At 52.3% G+C, this 26,473-nt stretch overlaps 2 protein-coding genes across 2 annotated transcripts in view; one reads left to right on the top strand and one right to left on the bottom strand.

Moving 5' to 3' along the window:
* The window catches only part of LOC128774181 (lysozyme-like protein 6), a 61,497-nt gene that overhangs the window by 26,981 nt on the left and 8,043 nt on the right, over positions 1–26,473 (bottom strand). The window lies entirely within an intron of this gene.
* RPRML (reprimo like) lies at positions 1,314–10,435 on the top strand. The gene is made up of 3 exons (XM_019437487.2): positions 1,314–2,284; positions 4,117–4,584; positions 9,773–10,435. Exon 1 carries the CDS (start codon positions 1,600–1,602, stop codon positions 1,972–1,974), a length of 375 nt encoding a protein of 124 aa, XP_019293032.2. The 5' UTR covers positions 1,314–1,599; the 3' UTR covers positions 1,975–2,284; positions 4,117–4,584; positions 9,773–10,435.

The following is a 26,473-nucleotide window of genomic DNA, read 5'->3' as shown; positions in this document are numbered from 1 at the left end:
CCTCCCACAGGATCTTCTGCCTGGACTCAAAGACTCCTAGATGCTTTCCTTCCTTCTCCACAGCTCAAAGAATGCAAATTATACAAGGATGAGAAACCCATCCCACATCCCATAAACACAGGCAAAGATTATGAAAATAATGACAATAACCAGGATCGGGGGCAATGCCCCCCGCCTTCCCCATAGGGCTGCAGTGTAAACTGGTTCATTTCTGCAGAGCAATTTGGTAGGATGTAATCTTTGGATTCTGTGGGTCCATTGTTCAAAAAATCAAGAAAAAAATAGTTTTTGCATACACTTTGATACAGGCTCTTTATGGTAATATTGGTTCTGATGCAAAAAAAGGGGGCCAACTAAAATATCCAAAAATAAACATCTTCCTTAAATACATGGTAGTAGTCTCTACCCTTGAAACACCATTCCTTCACTAAAAATTGTATTACAGATCAGTAGTTCTCAAAGCAGGACCCGGAAGCAGCATGAACATCACCTGTGAGCGTATTAGTAATGCACATTCTGGGGCTCCCAACCCCGACATAATAAGTCCTCCAGAATATTCAGAACCACTGTTGTAGACGAATATTTATCACTACGAAAAGATACACAATTAAATGGCAAAACAATGCATCTCTATTTGAATAAATGTATGGAGACTCGCAAAGAAAAAAAGCCCAGATTTTGTACCAAGGTGGTAACGTCGACACTCTGGGGGGGTAGGATTTTGAGGTTTTCGATTTTTTTTCATTTTGCTAATCCATACTTTCTAGTTTGCAATGGTGCGTTTTTTGCCAAAAGGAACCGGGGGGGGGGGGGGGGAGGGAGACCTCAATAACTTCTTTTTGAATTAAAAACAAAAAATCAAATGGGGCAGGATGGGGGTGGGGTGGGAAGGACGAAGACAGCACGCCCCGCAGCCACAGCTTTCAGCCTGGGGACAGCAGCGAGGAGCGGGGTAGGGGCGTGGCGGGACCGCTCGGACCCAGCGCCACCGCCCCAATGGAGAAGGGAGAGAGGAGAGGGCAGCCAACGCCGGGGGTGAGAGCTACTTCTCTGATGTCCAGGAAGGTTTTACTGGGAGCCAAAGAGCGGAGCAGAAATTTAGGGCCGACTTCAGGAGGAGATGAACCGCCACGAGCACCGATTCCCGGAATGGGGCGCCTCGGGGAGATTTCCCAGCCCGAAACCCTCCGCCACTGCCCCCGGGGCGGGGCTGCCCGCTTCTCGGACCCAGAGGACTCCGGGGGGGGGGGGGGGGGGGGCGCCGCGAGGGGGGGGGGGAGCAGGAAGGAGGCGGGAGGGGGCGGGGCCGTTGCTAGGGGAGGGGCGGCGGGGCCGGCGAGCCGCGCAGCAGGCAACCGCGACCCGCGCTCGGCTCTCCGGCTCCAGCTCCCGCGCAGCCTGTTGCTCGTTCCTCCGGGCCGCCGCTTCCCACCCGGTGCCCAGGGCCAGGCGGCCCGAGGGGTGCCGGCGCGCGGGCGGCCTCCCGCCTTCCCCTCTCCCCGCCCGCGGCTGGACCCCAGCATCTCCGGGAGCGCGGGCGCCGGCCAGCCTCCCCGCGCGCCCCGGCCGGCGCGCCGAGACCCCGGGCGCCGAGTCGCGATGAACGCGACCTTCCTGAACCACAGCGGCCTGGAGGCGGCGGGCGGCTTGGGCGGCGGCGGCGGGGCCACCCTGGGGAACCGCAGCCACGGGCTGGGCACGTGGCTGGGCACGTGGCTGGGCTGCTGCCCCGGGGGCGCGCCGCTGGCCGCCACCGACGGGGTCCCCGCGGGGCTGACGCCCGACGAGCGCAGCCTGTGGGTGTCGCGCGTGGCGCAGATCGCTGTGCTCTGCGTGCTGTCGCTCACCGTGGTCTTCGGCGTGTTCTTCCTGGGCTGCAACCTGCTCATCAAGTCGGAGAGTATGATCAACTTTCTGGTGGAGGAGCGCCGGCCCTCCAAGGACGTGGGCGCCGCCATCCTGGGGCTGTACTGAGGCCGCCTCGGCCCGTCCCCGCCAGCCCGGCCGCAAGCGGACGAGAAGGGAGACCGGGACCCGCGTGCCCCTCCCGGGCTCTGCCGCCGCCGCCTGGAGGGCCGCCCGAGGAACAGCGACGGGCCTCGGGGCGCCCCGGCCCGGGGACACCGTGAGACTCGAGGCGGTGGGCGCGGGAAGGGACTTCCACACCCGGCTCGGTCCAGTGTGCGCCTCAGCGTGGCGGGGTGGGAGAGGTCGTGGGAGGCTGCGTGGGGCTGAGGTCACGTGCGGGGGAGTTTTGTGCGTACGTAGACGCGTCCGCGTGCTGGTGAGTTGCGGGGTGGGGCAAGTTGAGGAATCCGAATCCCTGAGCTCGTGGGCCGGATTTTGCATTTGAAAAGAACCGTGGTAATAAACCTGCTGCCGTCGGGCTTCCGGCGGCTTCCCATTCGCAACTCTTCACGGAGTGTGTGTGTAAGTGTAAGGTGTGTTGGCTGGGGCGGGGTGGGGTGCGCTGTGTACCTCACAGGCGGGTTGGCCGCCTGACTGCGGAGCCGTGGGGGGTAGGTGGGGGGCTCTTGAGACCCCACTTGGAGGAGGCCAGGAGGCCGTAGTCCTGGAGGGGAATGGCAGGTCCTGCGGGGTGGCCAGACAGCTGGGGAGATTATTGAAATCTTTGGGAAATTGGAATCTATTCCGTGAGGGGAAAAAAAAAAAGAAAAATCAGTGACTTACCTGCAAAAGGGAAGAAAAGCAAAATTAATATATCAGAACAGTGAATAAAAAGTTAATCGGGGGGTTGGTGGGGCGCTAGATCTAGGTAAATTACAAGGCCAAAGCCCCATCTAAGGGCTTGCTTGGACACCGTCCTTGTAGTGTGGAGCAGGAGTAGTGAGAAGAAATGCCCTTGCTGCCGGGGGGGGGGGGGGGGGGGGGGGGGGTTGCAAGGGTGGGGGAGAGGGCTTTGTGGCGCAGAGGACCCAGGACATTTAAAATGCAGAAAATGACCTCCATATGCAGCTGTATTCAGGGAATTTTCAGTCCCCCATTTTGAGATACCCCGTTGCCCAGAACCCAGGCACCTCTTGGAGATGCAGAATTAGAGTAAAGCGGTGTTAACGGGCTAGAAAGATGCCACTCATCGGCCAAGGGCGAGTGCGTGGCTCCACTGTCTGCAAGCGTCTGATCTGGGGAAGGGCTAAAACTGGGCATTATTCAATTTCGTCCTCATAACAATCCTTTGAGGCAGATATTAGCATTATCCCTACTTTACCTTTCACTGGTGGTGAATCTGAGGCCCAAGGAGGTTAGGCAAGGGGCTCAAGGTCACACCTGTACCTAAAGGGTGGGGGAGGTGACATGCCAGCCCAGAGAGAGAGAATCTTTTTTTTTTCTTTTTTTTTTAATGTTTATTTATTTTTGAGACAGAGAGAGACAGAGCATGAACGGGGGAGGGGCAGAGAGAGAGGGAGACACAGAATTGGAAGCAGGCTCCAGGCTCTGAGCCATCAGCCCAGAGCCCGACGCGGGGCTCGAACTCACAGACCGCGAGATCGTGACCTGAGCTGAAGTCAGACGCCTAACCGACTGAGCCACCCAGGCGCCCCAAGAATCTTAAGTAGGCTCCATGCTCAGCACAGAGCTCAACGCGGGGCTTGATCCCATGACCCTGGGATCGTGACCTGAGTGGAAATCCAGAGTTGGATGTTCAACCAGACTGAGCCCCCCCTGCCCCCGCCGGGTGTCCCAAGGGATGCAATTTCTGGGGTCGGGTGCTCTCACTAGCAAGATGGCCCCTGGAATGGAGGACAGGAGGGAGGGCTCACATCACAACACCTACTCACTTTCCCACTTGTTTGTTGGAGCCCACTTGGCACAGCCGTGCTCGGCTGGCTGCCGGGAGTCACCCTCCCTGAACCTCCCCAGACCCCGACTCAGCAGCAGACCAAGAGCAGCCTTGAGCATTAAGGGGGGTTTCAGAGGGAAAGAAGGAAGCGTGATGGTTGTGGATACCCACAAAAATAGCCCACGTCCAGCATTCCAATTTGGGGCAAAAGGTATGTGTGCACGTGCACACACACATTTTATACAAAGGACTTTAGAAGGATTTCTGAATAGCATCCCTTGAGTGCAGCTCATGATTCTCTCTTGTTACTCAAGGTCACGAGGGATATGCGGGATGTCCAGATCCCTGAACTCCAGAGGCCAGGCAAGCATCTAGGCCTCTGGCATGGCCACTGGGGAAGTGCCCTGAGGAAGCACCTGCTTACTCTTGCCGCCATATGCCTCCAAACTCAGAGGAATCTGTAACTCCAGTGCGTAGAAATGGAGAGTTTAATCCATGGGGAACACTCTGGAATGCTGAGGAAAAAAAAAAATAAGCAAGAGTCAGGAAACCAGCTCCTATAAGACGATCGTCTGGCTTTACGTGTGTCCTACCATCATGGAGGAGTCAAAGACCACATCACCGGGGGACTGGTACCCCTGGAGCTATCCACACCTAGGCTGGCCCAGCCGGGCAGGCCAATGGACAGCTTCTGACGCAGAGACACCCTCGGACACCAGAGCCTTGAATCTTCCTTTGCACCCAAAAGGGCACTGTATTCCACAAACCAGATTACGACGATGGTAACCTACATTTATTTATTTATTTATTTATTTATTTATTTATGCTGCTCACTTTAAGGGCATTATCTAAATTCATCCTCATACCAACCCTTTGGGGCAGCATTATTCTAGCATTATTCCCACTTTACCTTTTACTGATGATGACCTCTATTTTGGGGGGGGCGGGTACCAGCAAATCTATTTAGACGAAATCTATTTGGGGGTACAGGGTTCTGATGGGAGCTTGCAGGCTGGCTGTGAACCTGCGTTTCTCCTGGGGCCTGTCTGGCAGGGGAAAGCTTGGGCAGAAAGCCCAGGACATGGGACCCGGATGTTGACGCCACAGCCACCCAGGCAGGGGACAGCCTCCATCACTGCGGGTCATGCTGTGCAAACTGCTGGTTTCCTGCTGAGCTGGGCCAGGCTGACAGACATGCGCTCCAAAGGTGAAGTTCAGCAAGGCTTCCAGGGATCTTACCTGCAACCCTCACCTTCTTGCTGGGGTTCCTTTCCTGTTCCAGGTCCTGTTACCGTAACAACATTGAGGGTGATTATGGCTGGGCTTCGAAGAAAAAGCAGTTACCAGCCTCGAGGGGGCTTCCTCCCCTCCCCACGTGGACTCTGCTGTCTGGTTTCCACCACACCAGGCCCAGGCCTCCCTGGAAGGGCGACCTTTCCTCAAAACCGGGCCCTGGGCTCTACCCCTCTCTCTGCTTCCCAAAGCTTCACCCCTACTGTGGAACGGGAGAGGGAGGGAAAGAAATGCCATCAGTCCCTCCTGCTGAAACCAGCCAGTCTCCCTGCCTTGCTCTGTGTGGGCCCCACAGAGGGGAAAATGAGGGTGGTGCTCTGGCCAGGATCAAGGAGGGAAATGGGATCAATTTGGGGGTCTTGAGTCCTTTCCAGGAGGGCAGCCAGATTGGTCCCTCATGGGGAAGGGGAAGTTTGGGCCATAAGAAGGCTCTGGGGACCTGGGAAGGGCAATGAGGAGGAAAGACTTGGGACAGGAAGAGGGACCCAGAGCAGTGGAGGGCTGAAGGGAGGCCCAGCCGTGGAGGCCTGCACCATGGCCCCGCTCCCTGCTGCAGGAGAGGCCCAGTACAGAGCCATTGGAGCAGGTCTGGAGAGCCACAGCAAGGGCCAGGCGTCAGCAGCAATGCTTTTGGTGCAAGCCCTCCCCTTGGACCCATGATTTCCAACTTGACAGCTCGTGAGAATTACCCGGCTGAGCTTTCAAAGCCCTGCTGCTCATATCGCACCCCCCAGACCAACAGCAGCAGAACATCTGCAGGTGGAAACAGGCTTCAGAATCAGGAGGCCCTTCCTTGTTCAGTGACCCGTCAGGTGGCGCTGATCCCAAGAGAAAGCCCTTGGTGTTTCGGTCTTATGTAGTCCCTGCTTGCCACCTGTGTCCTGAAGACCCGTGTGACCATCCGTGCAGGGGCGCTGGTGTCGGGGAGCAGGCGAAGGGAGGGGAATGAGTTTAGGCTTTACAGAACCAGCAGCAAGTTAATGAAGTGTTCTGAGTCACACTGTTCATCTGTCAAATTGGGATCATAAAGCCTGCTTCCTGTGTTTGTTGAGAAAATTCCAGGAGACAACGATGGCTGAGCTGGGCGCGGTGCTCTGCCCACGGGAGGTGTTGGATAACTGGTTGCGAGTATCATGCTGGTGCTGGTTGACCTCGCAAGGGCTGTCCTAAACCTCTGTGCCAGCCCCTTTCACGGCATTTCTCTCTCGGCTCCGGTGATCTGGCCCCCAGTCTCCACTCTGAAGATGCTACAGAGTTCACACTCCGCGGCTCCCGGTGCTCTGCTTCCCTCAAAAGCTTTTCTTCCCCTCCGTTGTCTCTTATAACTGCTCATTCTCCAAAAGGTCAAGCTCAAGTGCAGCCTTATCCATGAAACAGAATTTTGATCGCTTCTATCACATATCTTCGTATATCTACATAACAGTAATGTTTACTGAGCCCTTCTATGTGTTCTGTTCATATATTAACTGTCCTAAGAGGTGGCTTCTAGTAGCATCCTCATTTTACATTTGAGGAAACTGAGGCCCAGCCTCAGGGTAAGAGACTAGTCTGAGGTTGTACCACCAGTAAGTGGAGCTGGGATCCCGAATTCAGGCAGACTGGTTTCTGAGCTCCCACTCCTGACCACCAGGCACACTGCCAAGGTGGATGGCATGGGCCTCTCTCTGCCTTGCGTTATGGACTCTGGTGTTCATGTCTGTCTCCTTCACTGCATTGTCCCTGAGGACCAGAGCTTTTTTCCCTGTGTATGTATTTTCTACAGCACTCGCCATGGTGCCTTATTTAGTTTAGGAATATCACAAACCTTTGTTGAGCTGAGGACACAGCCCCCTGCTTTCAAGGGGCCGCACTCATCATAGGAACCAAGGATATGTGATCAAATCAAACACGAGGAGAAGGGTGGGCGTTCTCCTTAGTCAGAGACAAATAAAATTTTCACGGGAATGATTCCCCTTTTAGGTGCTAATAAGCATACTTGCCATTTAGAGAAGATCTTTCACATGCCAGAAATGGTGTGAAGCAGTTTTCCTATTTTATCTCATAATCCCTTCTGATTTTTCTATAGCCCATATCTAATAATCTCTGCAGGGCAGATATTGCTGTCATCTTTGAGAAAGCAAGGCTCAGATTGCTTAGATCACTCATTTAAGACCACAGCTAATCATTGGTAGAATCAGATTCAGGTCTATCTGAGCTCAAAAGGTATTTGGAAGGTGAATAACTGGTACATTTCATAATTTTCATCGAGCTTTGGAAATGAGAGCATGCCTTGATTTTTCTGTTTTGTTGTTTGGGATGTTGCAGGAATATTTTTGTGAGCACTTCTCCCTTTTCTCCGCTGCACATGTGAGGGCAACGCCCCGTGCATGAAAGGGACTATTACGGATGATGAAGAAGATGAGGGCGAGAGAAACAACCCAGCACCATCATTTGACAGGCCATACGGCGAAAACTGTTATTATAAAAAATAAAGTAGAGAGAGAAGGAGAGGGTTAGGTCGAAATGGTAGACAGAATACTCCAGCCGGCTCTACATCATTACGAACATCAGGACTGACAGTAAAGAAAATCCATAGCGTTGCTGGAAAATAGGAAGGGTGCCCTCAGTGGACTAGAAATGATGGCGACTTCCTAAACAGTAGTTGGCCGATTAGGTCGTATTGAAGAAGGTGCCCACAGTCCGCAGTTCAGGCATGCAACGTGGTCTGTCACAAAAGGCGGAAACAGGGATGCCCTCAACTGAGATGCAGGGCCAAAGCAAGCAGGAGGAGGCCTTCCTGGGTCCCGCAGAGGTTGCGGTCAGAAGGATCAGCCTCCTTCCTGTCCCAGGCCACTCTGAGGTTGTGTCATGGGCAGGACACCAGGGAGGATACGGAAAGGGAGAACTTTTTTATACCCAGGGCGAGCTTAAGGTGTGCTGATCTGGAAAGATGAGGAAAGGTTCGCGATGGTAGTGAGAAGGCTGAGAGGCCCCCAAAGACTGCTCTGGGTCTTTGATGCCACAGACTCTGTCTACCCTGGATCCTGCCTTATGTTCCTGATTGCAGCCTGGGATAATGAGATATTGCACTTCTAAAAATGTGATCGTATATTAATTTTTCTGCAATGTACATATGGGCAATCACATGTGGACTTACCAGACGGGTGAAAAAAGTGAATTGCCATGGAGATGAAACCTGGGATGAGGTTGCCGTGGTAACTAGATTGTTTCTAAAAGGCCACATCACCTTAGGGAAGTAGGAAGCTCCTGTCCAGGACTTGAAGTTAGAGGCCAAATCACAGGCCTTCCCATCAGGGCCGGGTGCTCTTTCAGTTTCTTTTTACTTCTTTTTTTCTTTTCGTTCCTTGCCATCCCCAAAGACAAGAGATGTAGATTTTGGAGACCTTGATTCAAGCTCTGGCTGTGCCACTAGTAAGTCATGTGGGCCCTGAAGAGGTGTGAGATGGGCTACTGGGCCTCCTCTCTAGCTTCGTACTGACTTGCCGTGTGATCTTGGACTAATCATTTCCTGGGTTTCCTCCCGTGCGAAGTGAGGGAGGTGGACTAGATTCTCTCCAAAATCATTCCAATAATTTTCTCTTTCTCTCCCTTGACACTTCCTCATAGGGCAAAGAGCTTCCCAAGTAAATAGCCTGGTGGAGCTGTCTATGGTGCTGAACATTTGGCTGCTGAGGTCTTGGGCTCAAAAGAGCTGGCTGTTCTCAGCACTCTTCCAGACTTCTAGACTCAGGTCACCTCCATCAGGAGTCTAGGGCTTGCTTGCAGCTAGAGAGGAGACTCCAGAGGGTCTTGGGCTTCAGAGAGCACTGGAAAAGGAACCTGGAGATGTGGTCCTAGCCTGACCCTGCCACAGCCAGCTCTCAGTATATTTTTGATGAAGCCACACCTCCTTGTTTGGACCTTTGTTTTCTCATCTATGAACCTGAGGTGGGGACCAAGATGATCTCTAAAACCTGGAGGGCCCAGAGTGGTTCTGGAAGCTTGCCTGGGCTGTGGGGGAGAGGAGAGCCTATAAAGAAGAGGTCATTCCTCACCTGTCTCAAAGCTCAGGCTTCTCTAGTGGTGACTGAGGGTGAGGAAGAAAATACACTCCCTTGTTAGGAACATGTGTTCTTTTGTCTGGAAGAAAAGGCAGGCAGTGAGCAGATGTGGCGTTTACATTTTCTCAAATGACAACTGAACGCCGAGGATGATGATTAGTCCTTGTTATGAAATGTGTCAAAACTATAATAAAATCTCCAATTTATACCATCCGCCTACTTATTGATCATCTTTCCAGAATCTTCTTCACTTCTCAGTAGTCCAGGATGAAAAAGACAATGAGGGGAAAGCTTAAAAGGAGCTCACACTAGGGGCACCTGGGTGGCTCAGTCGGTTGAGCGTCCAACTTTGGCTCAGGTCATGATCTCACAGCTCGTGGGTTTCAGCCCCGCGTTGGACTCTGTGCTGACAGCTCAGAGTCTGGAGCCTGCTTCAGATTCTGTGTCTCCCTCTCTCTCTCTCTGCCCCTAACCCACTTGCATTCTGTCTCTGTCTCTCTCAAAAATAAACATTAAAATTTTTTTTTAATAATTAAGTAAGTAAATAAGTAAATAAATAAATAAATAAATAAATAAATAAAGAGCTCACACTAGGGGAGACATCGTGATTCACTCCAAAATGTTTTGTGTTTTTCAGCCTTCGACTTCCCCACTTGGCCATGTAATGTGATGGTTGGGAATGTCGAGTCCACATCAAGAAGGGCCCTGGATTCAAGCCCTGCTTCTGCTCATTCTTAGTTGTAAGACATTCTTTCCAAACTTCAGTTTCTTCATTTGTAAAATGGGGGTTAATGACACATATCTCTAAGTATTTGTTGAACGGATTAAATAACATCATTTATGAAAATGATTAGCAAACACGATGTCTGGCACACCTCAGAAGTGATTGTTTTGGTTATCTATCTATAACTAACTAGCTCCAAAAATTTGAGCTTTGAAACAATAACCACTTTATTATGTCTTCATGGTTCTGTGGGTTGACTGGGAGACTGTCGGCCAGCTGGGCAGATCTTCTGTCATCAAGAACTGCAGCCATCTAGAGGTCATCTGTCTAGTGCCCAGCTTTTGTCCCCAAAGCTCAGAAGCACAGTTGCCAAGCCTTCATAAGGCTTAGGCTCAGAATTGGGGTATTTTCTTCTCTGCCACATCATATTTATTAATATGACTCACAGAGCCAGTCCAGATGCATTGTGGGAGGACAGACTATGCAAGGCCATGAATACTGGAGGCATGGTTCACTGGCAGGTGTCTTTGGAAACAAATGGCTACATTGATCAATAAATGATTTTTACAATCAGAATTCCAAGTATTCTTCACTCCCTTGTCTCTTCTTTAGAAGTACCACTTCTTTCTGGGTTTGCACAGAATTACTAAAAATTATTTGTTGCCCATATAATTTAGAGTCATGTGGACACCTCCCGAACTATAGTCCCCTGGAATGGGTATCAAGTTTTTTTCTCCCATATCCCCCCAGAGGCCTCGGACAGGACTCTGCATACTAAGTATTAAATGGAAGCTGTACCTTTTGTGGGTATTAATATTTCTATACCAGCTTTATTTTGGTTAATATTTTCTTCGTGTATCTTTTTGAAAACCTTTTCCTTGCAAGTTTTCCCTGTCGATATGTGAGGCACATACAATACAGCTGGATTTTAAAAATAGAATATTTTTACTGGTATATTTTCATGTTTTTAAAATTCATTTATTAGAGAGAGAGAGAGAGAGAGAGAGAGCGAGCCAGCAGGGGAGGAGGGGAGAGAGAGACAGAGGAGGGGACAGAAGGAGGGACAGAGGGAGAGACAGAGGAAGAGAGAGAATCCCAAGCAGGCTCTGTGCTGACAGCACACAGCCTGACGTGGGGCTTGAACTCATGAACCATGAGATCATTACCTGAGCCAAAGTCAAGAGTCAGACGCTTAACTGACTGAGCCACCCAGGAGCCCCTATAAATATATTTACTTATTTATTATTATTATTTAAATTTTTATTTAGTTTTTAAATTTATTTTAAGTAATTTATTTTTAGGCAGACTTCATGCCCAGCATGGAGCCCAGTGCAGGGCTTGAACTCACGACCCTGAGATCAAGACCTGAGCTGAGATCAAGAATCCGAGGCTCAACCCAACTGAGCCACCCAGGTGCCCCTGTATGTTTTATTTTTAAATTTACATTCAGTACAATTCACCTTTTTTTGGGGGGGGGGATATGGACAGTAGTATGAGTCTTGAACAAATGTTCAGGGTTGTGTAATCAGCAACATAATCAAGATACAGTTCTACCAAACAAGCTTCTTCATGCTCCCACTCTGTAGTCAAATCCCCTTCCTTCCCTTAGCCTGTGACAAGTACTGATTTGTTCTTCGTCCCTGTGGTTTTTCTTTTCCAGAATATCAGATAAGTGGGATCATACAACATGTAGCCTTTTCAGTCTGGCTCCTTGCACTTAGCCTAATACATCCAGGTTGCTGCAAGTGTCGACCGTTCATTCCTTTTTGTTGCTGAGCGGCATTCCGTCATATGGATGTATCACCGTTCTTTTTTTTTCATTTAATTTTTATTTTCGTCTGTCTTCGGCTGAAGGACATATGGGCTGAATCAGTTTTTGGTGACTACGAATAAAGCCAACATGAATATTCACACACGGTTTTTGTGTGTACGTGCAAACAAGAGTCTTAATTTCTCTTTGGAAAATACCTTGGAGGAGCTTTGTTGAGTCACACGGAAAGTGTATGATTAGCTCTATAAAAATACTGCCGAACTGTTTTCCACGGCAGCGATTACGTTTTGCATTCCTGTCAGCAATGTATGGGTGTTCTAGTGACTCCATACCCTCACTAGTAGTTGGTATTGTCAGGTGTGTGTGTGTGTGTGTGTGTGTCATTTGTATGTGTGCCTTTCCACGTGGGTAATGGTATCTCATTGTGGGTTCAATTTGTATTTCCTAGTGAATGATGATGTTGAACAGCTTTTCAGGAGTTTCTTTACCATCTGTATCTCTTCCCTGGTGAAGTGTCTTTTGCTCATTTTTAAAAAATAAATGTTTATTCCTATTTGAGAGACTGAGCATGAGTAGGGGAGGGTCAGAGAGAGAGAGAGAGAAGGACAGAGGATTTGAAGCAGACTCTGCACTGGCAGCGGCGAGCCCGATGTGGGGCTCGAACTCATGAACCGTGAGATCGTGACCTGAGCTGGAGTGGGACACTCAATTGAGCCATCCAAGTGCCCCTGCTCATTTTTTAAGTGGGGTTGTTTTCTCATTGCTGAGTTTTGAGAATCCATTACATACGATAGTTATAGTCCTTTGGCAGATACGTGATTTGCAAATATTTCCTCCCAATCCGTGGCTTGTCTCTGCATTCTCTTAACAGTGTCCCGCGCACAGTTCCACACCTGCCTTTTTCCCTCCCGCTACTGTGTCCGCCGTCCCTAGGTAGGACCTGCATAGTAGATATGCCACAAATATCTGCTGAATGAGTGAAGGAATGAATGAAAGGGAGAGCCAAGCTTTCTGGGCCACTGAGGAGGTGACTGCATACTGCAGCCCTCAGGACTGCGGCCTCCTTGCTCTGGTTTCTGTCCTTCAAGTGATCTTCCCATCTCCGTGTTGGCTTCGTCAGTCTCCTGACACCCGGCCATGTGTCCCCAGAACAGTGAGCATGTGTAGCCTAAGTGACTGAACAGACATCCTTCATTCCTTCCGTTCCGAATTTAGGAAGCGCTTTCTGGTGGTTCATCACTGAGTTTGGTCAGTCCTAAGAGGCTGGCCTCTTTCGAGTGTCCTGACCCAGCTGAGCTTCTGGACTCTTCCGAAGCCTGGACCATAGCGATCCCTCTGCATCCTGCCCTGGGGGCTCCTGCCTGAGGACGCAGCCAGTCTTCTTGATGTGGCCTCACTCCTGTATCTCTCTCTTCCCTGCTCAGTTCAGAAGGGAGAGTGGAAAACAATGGCTTCTGAGGACATCCAGGGCTGGGAGGACTTTCCATGGTTAGGGGGAGAAAAAGGGAAGGGAAAAGGTTTGGGGTGGAGGGTGGGATGGCACAGGGGGGAGGCTGGAACAGGAAAAGTGCTCGAGATGCTCTAGCTTAATCCCTTCTCACCAAACTCACCGGAAGGGGTTTGCCACGCACAGGAGTTGGTCACAAAGTTTCACTTCCAAATGCAGGTGAGACCCAGCAGAGTCTTTCCATTTGTTCTAAAGATAGACAAATTGCCTCTTTTCTAAAGGAGATGATGAAAAACCTCTCCTTTCTCTAGAGTTTTTCATGCAGCCTGAGCTACAGAGGCTGAAAATAGTCAACGACTCTGGAGCACGGGGAAAGAAATGTAGAAAAGAGGTGGGGGTGGGGGGGGGGGTGGATTCAGCTTTTTCTAAAAAGAGAGCAGAATACTGTTCCCTTTGAGCCAAACTTCTTTAAAAAAAATTTTTTTAATTGATTAAAAATTGAAAAATGTAAACATTGGAGGTTGTATGCTCTGCTGTCTTCCTCTGAGTTTCCTCTGTCATTCAGTCTGTCCATCTGTCTACTGGTAGGAAAGCAGACGATGCTTCTGCTAAGTCACTGCCCCACCTTCCCACCATCCTCCTCGTATCCCTCTCCGGCCACACTCTAGGTCCCTCCTTGCATTCTTGACACTGACTCACTTGTCCTGGGACCTGTCTCTGCCTGAGGAGGAGAGCCTTGAGTGCCACAGCTAATTGTGCCAGGCTGCCCTGCACGGCCCTACAGACCTGTCTTATCTTTGCATTGGGCTTTACTTCGGTAAAGCAGTTCCCGTGTCACGCTACCTACACAGCCTCGGAACAGCTCTTCAAAGTCGGCGGCACATTTCACTGTCTGGGGAGCTGAAGGGCCATACAGCAAGTCGGGGTGGGGGTCTGGCTGAGTGGCTAGAGCTGGGTTCTCCCAACCCGTATCAAGCGTGAGGTTTTTAAGGACTGGACTCAGTCTTGAGGCAAACTCAAACTCCCCAGAGCCTTTGGCTTCCTAGAAAGTTGGGTCCCTCCCATGTCCCCATCCCAAGACCACTGGAGGCGGGGAGAACTCCTGTCCCCCAGGAGTGAGTGGGGGAAGGGCAATGCCCTGGTGGCCCAGTCGCCACCCCGGAGCCAGCACATCCTCCTGGGGTGGTTCAGGCCTCAGAGTGGCTCATCTTGGAGGCTCCTTCCAGCTTCAGCTTCCAATTGTTCTTGGCTTAGGCTCTGAGATGCCTCGGTGCCTGCCGTCAGCACTTCCTTCAGTTTAAGAATAAAAGGAAGCCGTCCTCTGAGCCCCACGCATGCCTCCCACCCCCAGAGTCTTCTTGGCTAGCTCCCGCTGTTGCAACTGTCAGCGGTGGATTTTTGGGTAATTGTTGCCATGGAGACTCTGCCTCGAGTTATTGCGCAAATGTGTCCCGTCTCCCTCATTTGTTGTGTGATACGGATGCTTGCAAAATGGTGAGGTTAAAGGCTCTTCACCTCTCTGCTTTGCCCTGCGAAGGAGGGGTTTGGTTTGCCTGGGCCAAAGCTTCTTCGCAGCCTGCTTCCCATTTCCGTCCTCCCTGAGGCCCCCTGGGCAGTCACTGCCAATGGAAAGTCCTGGACACCTGAGGACAAGGAGACCTGCACTCTGTGGGCTGCATGGGGTGGGCCCAGATCCAGCGACATTTGGTGGCAGCCGATCTCCAAAGCCACCAGTCCCTGCACGGGGAACAGAGCCAGAGCTCCCAGCACCTTCCTCCAAGAGACAAAGCCCGTCTACAAGTTGAGGGGTCGCTCACGCAGACCTCAACTCCATCCAGCTTCCGTAAATGTCACCATGCACACTGATCCCCGGTGTGGAACCCTGGCCTCGCACCTCGCCTCCGTTTCCCCTGAGCGCTCATCCTCCCACACGCAGATGATGGGATCATTAGCGCTATTTTTATCATGTCTCTTTCCTAGCCAAGATCTGCCCTCGTCTCCGCATTGCCTCTTCTACCAAATACAGACTCAATTTGCATTCAGGGGCTCCCGTCAAATCCCTCCTCTCCCACCAAACCAAGGGACCCTTAACGTCCTCTCTGCCCTCCCCCTCCCCACCTACGCCGTCAGCTCTCAGTGGTTCCTTGCGAGTAAGCAGCTCTCAGTGGTTCCCCGAGGGGAGCCTCACCCACCTCACTCCCACTGCCTTTCCCCAGGTTATCTGTCCTTCCAGAATGAATGGCTCCCTGACTCCTTCATGTACATCTGCTCCTTACTGAGCTGGCTTGTTTAAAAGGCTTCAGCGTAGGGATGGGGGCGAGACAGTACAAGGACACTGCAGCATGTTGGAAGACAGCAGGACGGTGCCATCCTGTTCCCGCGATACTATCGGCTATATAGCTGACTGCCACCCACGGGGGCCATGAGACAGTCCACACATGGCCGCCCCCTCAGCCCCTACTCGGATTTGACCAGCTTCCCAATAAAGGATCCATCATTACACAACAGTTAAGAAACAGGGGAAATAAGAAAGCTTGTAAGGCGGAATTCTGGCCTTATGTGGGGAGAAGATTTCTGTTTGTATTGCTGCACAGGAGGAGACAGGATCTGAATTAGAATACTGTAAGGGCTGCTGATCCAGGACTAATCTTAGGGGCTGTTCTTCGGTTTTTCCCTGGAGGCGGAGACGCACCCTCCTGCTAACTGCACTTCCCCCTCTTCCCTCCACTCTCCATCTCTGCAGGGTTGCGGTCCAGACCCTCTTTTCTTGTCTGAGCTCTGCTCAAATGATACATCTGACCGAGTACAGCTGGACCCAAGGGCTAATGAAAGGAAGTAATCAGAAAGGTAGGAAGGATGATGGAGTCAAGGGCTGGTTTGGAAGGCTTCCTGGAAGAGGTGAGTGCTGAAGGGACGCCACACCATGCAGTGCCTCCAAGGTGAGCTTGGGTGGAGCCGGCCATAAAAACTGGAGAGTCTGTTCCTGATATCATCTAGTTCAGATATTAAGTGCTTTCAAGCTCTTATTTGACTCTGGTCGAGAAAAGGATTTGAGGGGCTCAAAGTCTATTCGCGGTGGGCCAGCTCTGCACCTAACATCTCATACTGTGGGTAGCTGGGGAGGGGAGAGCAGAGACACAGACGTGGTGTGGGTCTTATGCAGTTTCCTTTGGGGCTCCTTCACCGACACAGACCGAAATTCAATGTGAATCTGCTTACGTAGAAATGGGATTATTGGCTCCCCAAATTAGGAAATTCTGAGGCTTCAGGCGTGGCTCAATCCGGGGCCCTAGCTGATACTGTCTTCTTCTCTGTCCGCCCTCCAGCCCCCATCTCTTGGAGGGTTTCATTCTCAGGCAGCCTCTCCACACAGCAGGAAGAAAGACCTCCAGCAGAAGATGTCTTCATCTCATAGAGACACTGATCCCTTAGGATTTCTACTAAAGGGGGCCATACCAGCTGGGTCGGTTCCTTTTGAAATCCTTTTCCAGAAGATCCACCCAGCAACTTCTCCCCATATCTTATGGATGAGAACTGGGTGATATGACCACTTCTAGCAGAAAGAAAGTCTGGAGAGATATTTAAAAAAAAAATTTAATGGTTATTTTTGCGAGAGAGAGCGAGCGAGCGTGAGTGTGCAAGTGGGGGAGGGGCAGAGAGAGAGGTAGACACAGAATCCCCAGGCTCTGAGCTGTTAGCCCAGGGCCTGACTCGGGGCTTGAACTCACAAACTGTGAGATCATGACCTGAGCCAAAGTCGGATGCTTAACCAACCGGGTCACTCGGGCGCCCTGAGAGAGGTCAAGTATTTTTAATTGGGCTTCCTGCTAGATTAACAAAATTATGCTTCTGTTAGTGAGAACGAAAGGGAGAATGGACAGTGGTCAGGGGACCAGCAGCGTCTATGAGAATACCATGGAAGATTCTGACTGGCTCTGCATGGTCATGTGGTCATCCCCGAACCAAGCACAAGGACAGAGTCCTCGGATTGACCAGGCCTGTTTCAGGTGCGTCCCCTGTTGGAGGAGGCAGCTCTGGCTGAAGCCCGTGGAACAGGTGTCACACAGGAAAGAGATTATGTTACCAGCAAAGGGGCTAAGGGCTTGTAGTCCAAAGGTGGGATGCTGAGCAGATAAACATGGTCCACCCACTACGAGAATTTTCCGGTACAGAAAATATACCAAAAAATAGCTTCATACAGGGGGGGAAAAATGGTTCAGGAATCTCCCCGTCCCTGAAACAATATATACAAAGTTATGTTGCAGAAACCAAATACAGGCATGCAGAGGGGATGCAGAGGAAAACGGTGTAGAAAGGAAGACTTCCTGGCAGGCGTGGGCTTGGAGCTGGGTTGTCAAGGTGGTGGTGGTTAGAGGGGGAAGCACCCCGCCGAGGCCGAGAACAGGGCTGGCGGGTGGGGTGCGCGGACCACACCCTGAGTGTACCCGGGTCGCACAGACTGGAGGCTCCCCTCTCCCCCGGGTTAGCGGGTTAGCGGCTGGCTTCGGAGCAGCCTCGATTAGCATTATCTTGCTCTGGAGGCTGCGCAGAGGGGAATGGAGAAAGTCTCCGATGCTAAGCTCCAGAGGAGAAGAGGGAGGTGACTCTGACGCAGAAGCAAGAGGGGGCCACTGGGAGCAAGTTCCTAACCCGGTTAAGAAGTGATTATGCGGTCATTTTCAAGGGCTATGCCGGTTACCAGACACCTCCCAGGAGGTCCCGGCTGTCAGGCTGCCGATTCACCATTACACCTGGGATGCGGAGCTGGGCCCGCTGTGCAGCTGGGCAGGGAGCCCGGCCTCAGGCAGCTGGGGTGGATCTTTACAGATGAAAATGATGGGTAAGGACTCTGCTGTTGCCATAGAAACTGACTCTGGATGGATGAGATATAGTTCAGTGGGTAACGGGGAGAATGACACCTACCGCCAGGTTTCGCTCTGGAACCCACCATTCCAGCCATGGTCATGGGCTCTGTCCATCGCCGTCTGCGTCCCCTAAGGGACATCACAAGCCGGCAATGTGTGTGCCAGTTCATGTCAGTATCTGAGGGGCTCGGGAGAGGCCCTCAAATCCGAAAAGCCTTTGGTATGGCTCCTGCCACCCGAGTTAGCTGTGCCTGGCGAGAATATGGGACAGTGCCAGGCCAGGGGATTGTAGTTGGGCTGAGGGCCACAAACTAGCACCAGGCCAAGATGGCCCGGGGAGGTGGCCCACAGGCAGCAGGAATGGCGGGACACTGGCCCGGGAGTAGGTGACCTCCACTCTGATTCCAGACCGACCATTACCAACTGGCTGAATGATCCTTGGCAAGTCACTTTCCCTGAGGTCAGCCGTGGTGGTCCCTAGGGACCCCTTCCAGCTCCACTTTGCCCCTGTTCTGGGCTTTGGAACCCGACGTTTTCATCTCAGCCCCAAGTGTCAGCCCACTGAACTGACCTGCTGTGGCACAGGGTACCCGTCCCCCATCCCCACCCCCGCCCCCAGAGACAAGCCCAGGACTTTCCCAGGCTGCCGCACAGGGTCTGAGACAGGCAAGATGCCGGGGCGGCCCCCATCCTGCCAGCCTCTGCTGCTCAGGGCCATCCTGCCCCCGAGCTCAGGGGCGTCTGAGCACACAGAGGGACGTTCTCGTGTGCAGAGGGGTGGGGAACGGAGCAGGGCAGAGAGTAATGAACTTGCTTTCAGATACCCCGTACCTGGCCTTCAAGCCCAAGCCCGAGCCCTGCCCCCACTAGGGCACACCCCTTTGCTCACACTGTTCCCTCGGAGACCTTCCTCCCAAGCTGCACCTGGTCAAATCGGACTCATCCAGGGATTCGGTGCCATTGCTTCCCCCGGCGAGTAGATGCTACCTGGTACCTATGGTGACAGAGTTTGAGTATTTTACTGTTGTGAGCTAGATGGGCGCGTTGTTCAAGGGGAGTGTGGCCGACTGTGCTTCCCTGAGATGGCCACACACATGGGTTTATCCCACCCCACCTGCTCTTTCGTCACACTCTGGCTGACGGATGACACACTGCGGGGGAGTGGGGGGGAGGCTTGAGACTGCAGAAAGATGTCCTGTGACTTCCAAGGCTTGGCCACAGAAAGGATGCAGCTCCCACCTGGCTCTCTCTCTCGGGCCACTCACTCTTGGAACATGAGGCTGCGAGGAAGGCTTGTGTAGACGTTCCAGTAGACAGCCCCAGCTAAGGAGCGCAGCGCACATCAAGCACCAGACATGGGAGTGAATCTCCAGATGATTCTCCTCCCCGGCCGTGGAATCTTCTGGCTGAGGCTCTAGCATCATGGAGCAGAGGTGACCCATCCCAGCCATGCCCTGTCCTAAGTCCAGACCGTTAGAAACCAGGAGGTGTAACAACAGAGTATTGTTGTTTTAAGCCCCTGTGTCCTGATGACTGGTTACACGACAACAGGTCACTAATGCAGGTGGGGCCTCCTTAACTCGTGTTGCACTCCAGGGCCCAGCCCATGACGGGTACACAGTGGGGGCTCAAGGAGCGTTTATTGAGTGAATAAATGAATGAACTGTAGCAGGCAGCAATCCCAGTCTGACCTCTTAACCATCCCTCTCCCCTCTCTTACATCCCTTCCCCAGAGTCCCACTGTCCTCAGGGCACCGAGACAGTCCCAAGCCTGCCCTTGATGCCCGAGGGCACGGAGCCCTGAATCAATCAACCTCGCAGCCTGTCCCAGCTCTGCAAGTTCTTACTGCTTGGCTGGTTGGAATTGGGGCTGCCGGTTCCCGCTATCCGGAGCATCCTCGCTGGTGCACGTGTCTGGTCGTTTTGTCCTCGCTGCGATTCTGAGGAAGGTCATTATTACCATCCCTACTTCACACGTGAGGATACTGAGGCGGAGAAAGAGATGGCGGGGGGGGGGGGGGGGGGAGGCGGGAGGAAGGGGGGTGGTGGTGAGCACTAGTAAGTAATAAAGTGGGGATTTGAATTCAGGTCTTCTGATACCAAACTCAATATCATGTCCACAATGTTATACCTATTCACAAAACCAGGGCAACTGGAGGTACTTTCTTCGGGGGTGTCAGATCCCTGCCTCACCACCACATCACGTCGAAGGAGGGCCCAGACTCAGCAAGGCTGATTAATGGCACCAAAGACAAGCCACTGTCTTTCTATGTCCCAGCCTGTGCAGCGGGCACTTTATATACACTGCAGTGTTCCCAGGCTCCCAGCCGGCCTGTGAGATGGGCACCATTTACCCCTGGAAGGTAAGAGAACAGAGGCTTTGGTTCACGTGACTTGCGCGGGGTCCCACCATTAGTAAGGGATGGGGCCCAGCTGCATACCCAGGACCGTCTGATTTCATCACTTAAGCTCTTCTGCCTCCTTACAAATCACTTCCACTGGCCGGCAAGGTTCCAAGTGTGGGCATATGAACCACCATCAGGTATTATCATTACTCCCATCATACACACCCAGAGACGGGTGAGCACGACTAGGCCCTAGGTTACCCTTGCTAAGAGTGGAAAAGCCAAGATTGTCAGCCACGCCTGGCATCTGCACCCCACCCTCCCCACCACACCGTATTGCCTCTCAGAAGATCGCGTCTGGGGTCCCTGCCCTCTCAGCAGAGATGAGCTTGTCCGTACCTTGCCCCAGACTGACAGCTTCTCCCCTGGGCCTCCTTTGCAGGTCAGCACCAAGCGATGAGCTGGGGGGGGGGGGGAGGGGAGAGGAGGGGGGCTCTTAGGGAACGCGGCAGCGCCAGCCCCCCAGTCAGACAGCCCCACCAGTCCATCCGGTAGTTTTGCCAGGTCAAGGGGGAGCCCAGGTGGCTGGGGGCTCCTGAGACTGGCCACCCAGAGTCCCCAGCAGACTTACACCAACCCCTCATGGTGAGGCTGCCTTAGGAACACACACCCCTGTTCACTTAGGAGCGTGCACCCCTCTTCACTGGGCAGGGGCTCCTGGGTCCAGAGTCCAGGGCACGATCAGGGCTCCTTCTGACATTTCTGGTCGCAGGACGACAGCTAGGGGTCCCTACATGGCGCTCACACCAGCGCCTCCTGACCTTCCTCCATCATCCCCTTTCCTGCTTCCCCCCAGTACCTCCCCACTCTTTCCACAGGACACCCAAACCCAGCCAGCTGAAAAGGGCGCTCCCCTCCCTGATCTCCCCCAGGAAGGCCAGTCAGTACCACAGCCCCAGAAAGTGCACACGCCCCTAACTCCCCATCTGGATGAACTCAGTCCTCTGAACTTGGTCTCTGGTGTCTACCCCACTTGCTTGGCACCTATCACTGCCCCATGACATCTCTTGTCATTATTAAATTGACTTCTCACGTTAAGAGGGTACAATACTAGGACTGAGCTCTTTCTTTTTTTCCCTTAAGTGAATGTCTTAGGCCTTCTACATCTTTAATTAAGTGCTGTTCCCTCCAATGTTCTGAGGGCGACCTGAGAACATTTATTCCAAGGTGTTTTTGCATCCAAGGAGGCAGCCGTGACTTCCATTCTGGAATTCAGCTCTGGAGGCTGCTTTCCAAGAGTCCCCCAGAGCCCCTGGGCTGCGGTGAGAGAGGCTGCCCTCTGCCAAAGGAGTAGTGGGGGAAGGAAGAAATGGTTTCCTGGAAGAATCCTCATGGACACTGACTTTACACCCACGCTTTGCATACAGCAACAAGAACGTGGACAACCCTCAGGTGGGTTCAGGGTTTTGCCTTTTGGTATTCACACGGATATGGAGAGGTCTGAGGGGCGGTGGTGATTCTTCTTCCCTCCTACAGAGGCCCAGCCCCCGGATACCCTTTCTCCGTCCCCGCACCACACCCTGGGCACAAGACACTCTTAGTGGGGCATGCATGCCAAGAACAGGGCCAGAGGGTGGGTGGGCCCTGCCCCCGCGGTCCTGGGGGCAAAGAATGAGGAATCCACAGTCCTGGTTGGACAGGGAAGGGAGGGAGCGGGTGGCCTCCCGTCTGCACAGTGCACACCGTTCGTCTCTGATGACTTACTACCCACCAGCCATTCAGCCCCACCTCAGGCTTCCCGGGTCTGTGAGCAGCACTTTTGCTGGGAGCTGTGAGTCAAGCACACAAAGGCACATCAGCCCTGTCAGCCCCTCTCGGCACCTGAATGCTGGTCAGAATTCATTACCAGTGCCCTGCGTGGCCTCTCCAGCTCCTGAGGCCCCCACCTCACTCTCCCCGAAAGCAGCTCCTAGTTAGCCCACTGTGACAGGCTCTCTAGACTCTTGTCCCTTAACCTGGATTCTGCAGGTCATTTTGTCCTCTGGTTGCTTCCTGTGAGTTCCTGTCTTTCCAGTTAGATGAGAACAGCAACCAACCACACCTAGGAGGCGCTGGGGCAGTGGTCTCAACCCTGGCAGCACAGGAGACTCGCATGGAAAATTCACACAGATACTGAGACCCAGGCCACGCCCCAGATCAAGCAGCTCAGAAGCTCTGGGGGCAAGATCCCCCAGACTGAGGAGCTGGGAGGGCCAGGTCAGCTCTCCAGGAGGCATCCCAGGAGACGGGGAGGGGGGCCGAGGAGCCCCCACTTGTGGAGTCGCTAGGTCAGAGGCCAGCCTCCAAGGTCCCAGTGCCCTATTCCTGGGTACTCTGTCTGCATTTGTCAGGACTGTCTTAGCTGCTGAAGGCACCCTTCACTAGGATGGCCAACCATCCTCATTGACTCCAGCCTGAAGAGGAGTCAGAACTTTCAGCTTGTTTTAATTGCACGTGCGCACGTGAGACAGAGCACGACTGTGCAAGCAGTGGAGGGGCAGAGAGAGAGGGAGAAAGAGAGAATCCCAAGCAGTCTCGCACTGCCAGCGCGAAGCCCAACACAAGGGTTTGATCCCACGAACTGTGAGATCATGACCTGAGCCGAAATCAAGAGTTGGAAGCTCTACTGACTGAGCCACCCAGGGGCCCCAGGACTTCCAGTTTTAAGGCCAGGATGAACTAGTCACCCTACTAATCTCTTCCCAAACGGTCCTTGTTGGTGCATTTTTCCTCACGAAGTCCCATGTCTCTTCTCCTGTTACTTCAGCCATAGCACACGGCTGGTGGCATCAGTGGCCTTGAACCTTCTGGCTTCCTCCTAGCCTGGCCACAAAAGCTTTGCTGAACAATTGTACCCATTTCTCAGAAGTCTGTTACCTGCATGGGCTGGGTTCAAGTGCCCTCCTGCAGGCCATCGACCCCAATAGCTACCGAACGCCTGTTACATGCACAGGATTCACGAAGTCCCTGTGTAGCGGAGACACACGTAAGCGACCATTGTTCCCCAGGGAACGCGACGCCAGAGGTATGGGGGGGGGCAGGCTTCCTGGAGGTGACCCGGGTTATGGGGGTGTCTGTGGCACACCCGGGAGGAAACATCTTGTGCACAGGTGCAGATGTGTGCAAGAGTATGGGATGTTCTCAGGCCCAGCAGTCCAAGGAGGATGAAGTGGGGAGGGGGGCGGGGGGAGGGCTGAGCAGTGCACCAGAGGTGGCGATGAGGCTGGCCTGTCACACTACAGTGCTTTATTCAGCAGACACAGAGGCATCAGTCAGTGGGGGTGTGTGTCTGCGCGTGTAGACTGGCCAGGAAGGATGTGGCCCCTCCCCCACCCACATGGGAGAATTAAGCTTCCACCCTCCCCAAGCCCATCCCAGCTGGTCACGGCAGTGGTTCCCCTGGTGTGGCAGGGGACTTCAGGGAAGTTCGTGGGGAACAGCCTCATCTTGTGTAGAACGTTCGAGTGTTAGAACAGTCTTTCTCACCCTTGTCTACACGCGACAATCGCTGGGACAACCCTTAAAACTCCTCATGCTCAGGGTGCGCCCCAGGCCAATGAAATCAGAATAGATCAGGGTAAAACCCACACATGGGTATTTCTAAAAGCTCCGGAAGGAGTTCCGATGTAAAGCCAAGGTTAGAGGACCTGTTCAGAGGGGTCCTCCAGCAGGAAACTTACCAATTGCACTAGAGCCCCCCCCCCCCCCCGCCCGGTCCACCTCCCTCCTCCTCCCCACTGTGCCATGTGAAATGAAAGGACACAAAAAGGGGAGTAGGAATGAACACACACTTTGAGAAACGTTTTCCATGCTTGTGTGCGATATGCCCACATGCAGAGGGAAAGACAGGCAGAAGGGGAGTCTGAAAATCAGAACTAACAGGTTTCAGGTCAGGTTCAGTCTTTTCCTGAGAGCCTCAAGGAACAGCCCAGAGCCTGATTCACAGGCAATTTTGCATCTAAAAGGAACCGACTCAAGCCTGCAGTGGGTTCCTCCTCTTCCAAATCCGCCAGGCCTCAGGCACCGAGCGGTTTTCTGGCCGACCAGCCACAGATGGGGTTATGTCGCCCCCTAGTGGCAATGCTTGAGTCCAGCTCCCATCCTCCACCTCCAGAAGCTTCCCCCACAAATCTGTCTTTCAATTAGGAAAATAGTTCAGGACAGAGAACCTGCTGGGTGAGGCACAAGTGCCCTACAGCCTATACTCAATCCAGGCATACCGCCCTCCATCTCCTGCCCCTCATCCCGGGCACGGGAGGCACCTCAGTGCTATGGTTATGAGCTTGGGCTGTGAAGCTAGACAGCAGGCTCCTCCAGGACTCCCAACGGGGCCTAGAGAAAGTCACTACAACTCGGCCACTTGTACCATGGGGATAACACAGAACCTGATTCAGAGGGTTTGTGAAGGGCAGAGGGACGGCCCAGGAGACTAATCATACCTGACTTCCATGAAGGGCCACTGACAAGCAAGAGGTATTAAGGGTTTTCCTCTGAGGAAATGACACCCCCAATCCCCCAGTTAGACAGTAACAGACCATGTTTCTCTTTGCTTCAGCTGCTGGGGCTCAAAACTAAGCCCAGAATAGTTTTGAAAGGGTTTCATGACTTGCATTTGGGTTACTTTTTCTTGGTAATGACATTCTGCTCTGATTTGTTCTTGGTCCTTATTTCTTCCTATTTCACTGTTTTAGTTACTTCCTATAAGCCTCTTCAAATCTTTTCTGGAATCAGGATATAAACAAGTAAGACTTTATTTTGGACTTGATAAGTTTTGCTCTTACACATATATGCCCAGCTAGTTAAGCACAGATTTTCAAATGATATCATCTTTAAGACAAAAGCCTTCTGTCTAAAAGACAAGAAAATACACACATCAGAATTACTTTAGAGACTCAAAAAAATACTAATTTAAAAGGTTTGGGGACGCCTGGGTGGCTCAGTCGGTTAAGTGCCTGACTTCGGCTCAGGTCCTGATCTCACCGTTTGTGAGTTCGAGCCCTGCGTCGGGCTCTGTGCTGACAGCTTGGAGCCTGCTTCAGATTCTGGGTCTCCTCTCTCTCTCTGCCCCCTGCCCCCCGCACTCATGCTCTCAAAAATGAATAAACGTTAAAAAAAAATAAAAAATAAAAAATTAGGTTTGGGATAGGCCCAGGAATCTAATTTTAAAAAAGTTTCCCAGCTGCTTCTAAGGCAGCCAGCCTAGCCCCTGGCCATGGAGCAGTGTTTGAGAAGCTCTGGCCTGGACACAAAAAAACATTTGTTTTAGTTACAAAATATAATTTCCTAAATAAGATAACTCTCAACTTTATTTAACTGGTGTGTTTCCAAAACAATGGGTGTAACTCCAAATCTGCAATTCACACCCACTTAAATTCATTTAGGGCAAAAGACTGGTAAAAACCCAGCAGTGAAGCCTCCTATAAAATCAAGACTCCCCAACTTACTGGGGTCTTTTGAGTTTGGTCTTTCTTAAGGTGGTCATACCTGGAGGAAACTTCCATGGAATGAAGATATTCCCAAGTTCCTTGACAACCCACCTGTCTTCATCTGCAACAGGTGCACCCAAATCCTGCACAAGGTCACAGATGCTGTGCACCGGAGATTCTTGCACCAGCATGACCTAAGACTTCACCCCAGGTCCACTAGATGGTGCTCTTTCCTTGGCCTGGAACCCTTCCCTACACTCTGGGGGGGTGGGGGGAGGGAGGGCGTTGGTGTTGTAGAAACAGTAGAACCCCCGTTAGGCCGAGGTATGTTTCTCACAGGACACTGAAAGCCAGCTCAGGCCATCTCCAGACACAATGGCTGCTGTTCCCTAGCCCCAAGTGGTAAAGACCCACAAATTGCCTGCATAACTTTCATTACAAAGCAGGGAGAATGGCTCTGAAGGTACAGCAGGATAGAAAGCCTTCTCCTGGTTCATCAAGACCAGCAATCGCTATAAAGACAAGTGTGGAAATACACTGGTATACGCTACAAATAGATAGATCACATCAGCCAATGGAGGGCGGGGTGCTAGTTTCTGCCCCCTAGAGTTCAGGTCCACATGGCTTAGTTGCTCCATATATATATATACTTTCAGAGGAAGGTATATTATATATATATATATATATATACACACACACACACACACACACACACACATAT

The sequence above is a fragment of the Panthera pardus genome, unplaced genomic scaffold, assembly GCF_024362965.1.
Source record: "Panthera pardus isolate Hobbes unplaced genomic scaffold, ASM2436296v1 HiC_scaffold_3, whole genome shotgun sequence".
NCBI classification, from domain to species: Eukaryota; Metazoa; Chordata; class Mammalia; order Carnivora; family Felidae; genus Panthera; species Panthera pardus.
The sequence above is the reverse complement of the archived record's forward strand: the minus strand, read 5'-3'. Positions and strand labels throughout refer to the sequence as shown.

Bases quoted from the DNA above. Each gene is read 5' to 3' on its own strand.
- RPRML (XM_019437487.2), top strand. From the start codon at position 1,600: ATGAACGCGACCTTCCTGAACCACAGCGGCCTGGAGGCGGCGGGCGGC.